Here is a 4,108-nt window from a genome sequence, read left to right as displayed (position 1 = left end):
GCAATTGAGTAATTTAATACATATAATTTCTATTCCGGAGTTATTAATCAAAATAGGGAATACATGAGCTTTTAGTGACTTATGAGTTAAAATTGCAACACCCCCAAAAGAGTCAAATCTATCTTTTCTATAAATGTTATATCCATTTATACTAATAGACTTTTCCTTCTCTAACCATGTCTCACTAATAATGGCTATGTGTGTCCTCTCCTGACCCAAAAGCGCTGCAAAGCTTCTCAATTTTGGCATTAGACTTTGTGAATTCCACTGCACAATATTTATGTTGGAAGTGATAAGGTTTGTATTATCCATTAAACAGATTGAATATTGAGCTAATAACATTATTTTGTGTTAGAACATTTACAATTAAAGATTTGCATGCATCGAAAAGTATTCTAAATATTGACAGTACTTTTGTTTCAAAATCTACATTTGAGAGAATTATATCCTTTAATTTAATTAGTAAGTTCTTTAAATCAACTTTCCTTTTTTTCCTCTTCAATAGTTGTTCTTCATCTTCTTCTTCATTTTCTTCTTGTGAGATGTCAATAAAATTTTCTACGCCATCTGTACTTTCCTGATCTGTTCTGTTTTGACTCTCATTCTTGTTCGTATTAGGTGTTCTTCTGGTTTTATTTTTGGTACGGATTTTCCTCTTTTCCGATGATTGAGACTTGCTTTTGGTAGTATTAACTGGGTCAGTGTTTTCCTGATGGGAGATTGCAGCTTTTGAGGACATTTTTGAAACTATGTCACTATATGTTGGCTTGATGCTTAATTTAGTTGTTGGAAGGATTATCGACTGGCTGTCAGCATTTACCTTAAGACTCTCAAGTTCACTTTTAGTTTCATTGAGGTATATTTGTAGGGCTTTTCGATATGTAATATTTTCTTCACTCATTATGTTGCGGATTTTCTTCTCTTTGAGAAAAATAGGACAAGTCCTATCGAGTACGATATGAGCACCTTTACAATTTAAGCATTTTATTTGTTTTAAATCACAGTTGTCATGGTTGTTCCCACATTTAGGACATATTTTCTTATGAATTGGACAGAATTTTACCGAGTGCCCGAACTTCCAACACCCTGAGCATTGAGTAACTGGGAAAATATATCGTTCGACTTTAAATCTACATCCATAAACCAATATATATGAAGGCACTGTAGGGTTATTAAAACATATTCGGACTGCCTCACTGTCTATCCACTTGCCCTCATCATTTAGTCGTTTCAAACGTTTTACTGAAATAATTTCATAACTGGACTCAAAAGCGTTTGAAATCTCTTTTTCTTCCATCTCTAAATCGACACCCTTAACAACACCATACGAGAGGTTTGGTTCCAATACTTTTTGGCATCTATAACCCAGTTCGCGAAATTTAGGGTTTTTTAATAATTCTTCCGCTTGTTGTGTGTTTTCAAATTGGATAATTACCTTGTAGGGGTTTTTGTATTTTATTCTCAGAATCTTTTCTATTTTTTCTGTTTTTAATAGCTTAGCTAAAGCCATCTGCTTAGGCAGTCTTTCAAGGGATGTAACGCATACTTCAATTGCTATTTCAATATTAGATATGCCCTTTGGGCTAGCTCCATTCTGATTATAAGCAGAATTGCTTCGAATAAGGCGTTTTGGTCTCCTTCTAGTAACCGTAGTAAACTCTTCCTCAGTATTTTCTTCACTTTCTTCGCGTGCTCTTTTTTCCACATACTTTCTAAGGTTTTTTTCTAAAACTGTATTTGTCTCCATTCTATTCAAATCTAACATGCCTTGTAATTCTCTTTCCCACTCCTCAATAATATCTGAATCACTTTTGTCACCTTCTCCACCACTATTTTCGGCCATGGTAAAGGAGGGTGGTTGCACAAATTTTTCACACGATCAATGTACGCGCGAACGTATCAACCACTACGCGTGCGCTCAGTTCGGCGTTCCGCGCGTCACTGAATAGTCTTGTTGAAAAGTATCTCGGACGGGTTGATGTTAATAAGGGTGCTGGTTTGGATGGTGTACACCCTCTTTTTATCTCTAAATTGTCTAAGGAACTATCTATCCCCCTTTCTATTATATACATTAAATCACTTAAGGAAGGGCATTTCCCTGATATGTGGAAAAGGGCCCTAATCACTCCTATTCCGAAGGGTGGTGATAAACATGACGTGCGACAATACAGACCGATCTCTAAGTTATGTGTACTTGGTAAAATCTTTGAAAAGATTGTAGTGGATGATCTTAGTACTACAGTGTCTCATCATATTTCGCAGCAACAACACGGCTTCTTCCGAGGTAGGAGTGTTGATACTAATCTGGTATTGTACACTGATTTTCTTCTGAATGCGCTTGACAAGGGCTATCAGGTGGACGCCGTTTATACCGATTTTTCCAAAGCCTTCGACAAAATTTGTCATTCTACGCTTTTGGGTAAATTATCAGAGTTCGGTATACGCGGAGACCTACTTAGATGGCTATGTTCTTATATCTCTAATCGAAGTCAAGCTGTGGCTTTGAAGGGCTATACTTCTAGATTCCTTGAAATTTCTTCAGGCATCCCGCAGGGCTCCCACTTAGGTCCATTCCTTTTCACAATATACATCAATGACGTTGGTTCTTGTTTTCATGACTCACATCATCTGCTTTATGCAGATGACACGAAGATCTTTAAAGTTATTTCTACCCCTGAGGATTGCCTAAAGTTGCAATCAGACTTGCAAAGATTTGTAAATTATTGTGAAAAGGATAAACTGTTTTTAAATTCTGATAAGTGTTTTGTTATATCCTTTACTCGTAAACATAACTCTATAAACTATGACTACGTTCTTTCTGATAATAAAATCAAGCGTGTTCATGAAATTAGAGATCTCGGGGTGATACTAGATGCCAAGCTGCATTTTAGAAGTCATATAGATAATATAATTTCCAGAGCTTATAAGCAGCTAGGATTGATTTTACGTCTCACTAGACCATTTAGTAATGTATTTACATACAAAATTTTATATTATGCTTTCGTTCGATCTCTATTAGAATTCGCATGCGTTGTATGGTGTCCCCAATATGCAGTTCATATTGCTCGCATTGAAAAGCTTCAGAACAAATTTCTGAAATCATTAGACTACCGTACCGGAAACTGTTTTATTGACTACCAAACATCTGCCAAAAGATACAATATTGATTCACTAGTCAGCAGACGTGTCTTTTTGGATGAAGTTTTTCTATATAAAATAATTAATGGTAACATTGACTCATCTTCTTTATTACAACTAATTAACTTTAGTGTCCCAAGAATCTCCTCGCGTTACAAAGAAACCTTTTATTGCAATCCTAGTTCTGCAAATTACGCCAAAAACACTTTTATTAGACGTTCTTGTAAGTTTTATAACGATAAGTTGAAAGATGTCGACATTTTTTGTACATCTTTAGTTAGTTATAGACAAAAAGTGGGCGATATTATTTTTCACAGATTACCCTAAACTTGAAACATACTTCTTTGGCATTACTTGCGCTCGAAGTACCATTCTCCCTATCTAGTAATTACCTTTCTAATATTTATATGTATTTTTTTGTTAAGTTACCATTGCAGTGTACATATTCTATTCCATTCTAAATTTATATTTGTGTTAAATTTATGGAGCAGCTTGGTCTTTTTGTAGTTTATAGTTTTATATTATGTAAATCTTGTATGTGACCGTTTGTTTTCCTGAATAAAATAAAAATAAATAAAAAAAATATGTTCCTCAACAACTACGTAGAACGTGTCGCGGAACATTGTGTAGGCCACACTAGTCAGTGTTTATAGAAATGTCGCCCGAGGAGGTTGTGGCTATTAGTGCTGCGTACATAGTAATTATATCGAGTGTGTTGAAACGTAAGAGAAAGAAAAGGTGGTGGATGCGGAATTTCTTAGTACAACGAGAAACAAGAGTTAATATTCTAAGTGATCTCCGAATGTCTGACGGATCGTTTGTGAATTTTACTCGAATGTCATCATCTGATTTTGAAACTTTATTGCAAATGATCGGACCTTCCATAGCCAAAAAGAATACAATACTGCGGAACGCTATTAGTCCTCATATCAGACTTGCCATTACATTGAGGTACTTGTCGACTGGAGAT

At 35.3% G+C, this 4,108-nt stretch overlaps 1 protein-coding gene across 1 annotated transcript; it reads right to left on the bottom strand.

Moving 5' to 3' along the window:
• Positions 1-304: 304 nt before the first annotated feature.
• On the bottom strand, positions 305-1,843 carry LOC113238421. The gene has a single exon (XM_026475250.1). It carries the CDS (start codon positions 1,841-1,843, stop codon positions 305-307), a length of 1,539 nt encoding a protein of 512 aa, XP_026331035.1.
• Between the last annotated feature and the right edge of the window lie 2,265 nt (positions 1,844-4,108).

Source organism: Hyposmocoma kahamanoa, unplaced genomic scaffold (genome assembly GCF_003589595.1).
Source record: "Hyposmocoma kahamanoa isolate Upper Pololo Valley unplaced genomic scaffold, ASM358959v1 95624, whole genome shotgun sequence".
Taxonomy (NCBI): domain Eukaryota; kingdom Metazoa; phylum Arthropoda; class Insecta; order Lepidoptera; family Cosmopterigidae; genus Hyposmocoma; species Hyposmocoma kahamanoa.
Note: the sequence above shows the minus strand (reverse complement) of the source record. Positions and strands in the feature narration are given on the sequence as shown.

Bases quoted from the DNA above. Each gene is read 5' to 3' on its own strand.
- LOC113238421 (XM_026475250.1), bottom strand. From the start codon at position 1,843: ATGGCCGAAAATAGTGGTGGAGAAGGTGACAAAAGTGATTCAGATATT.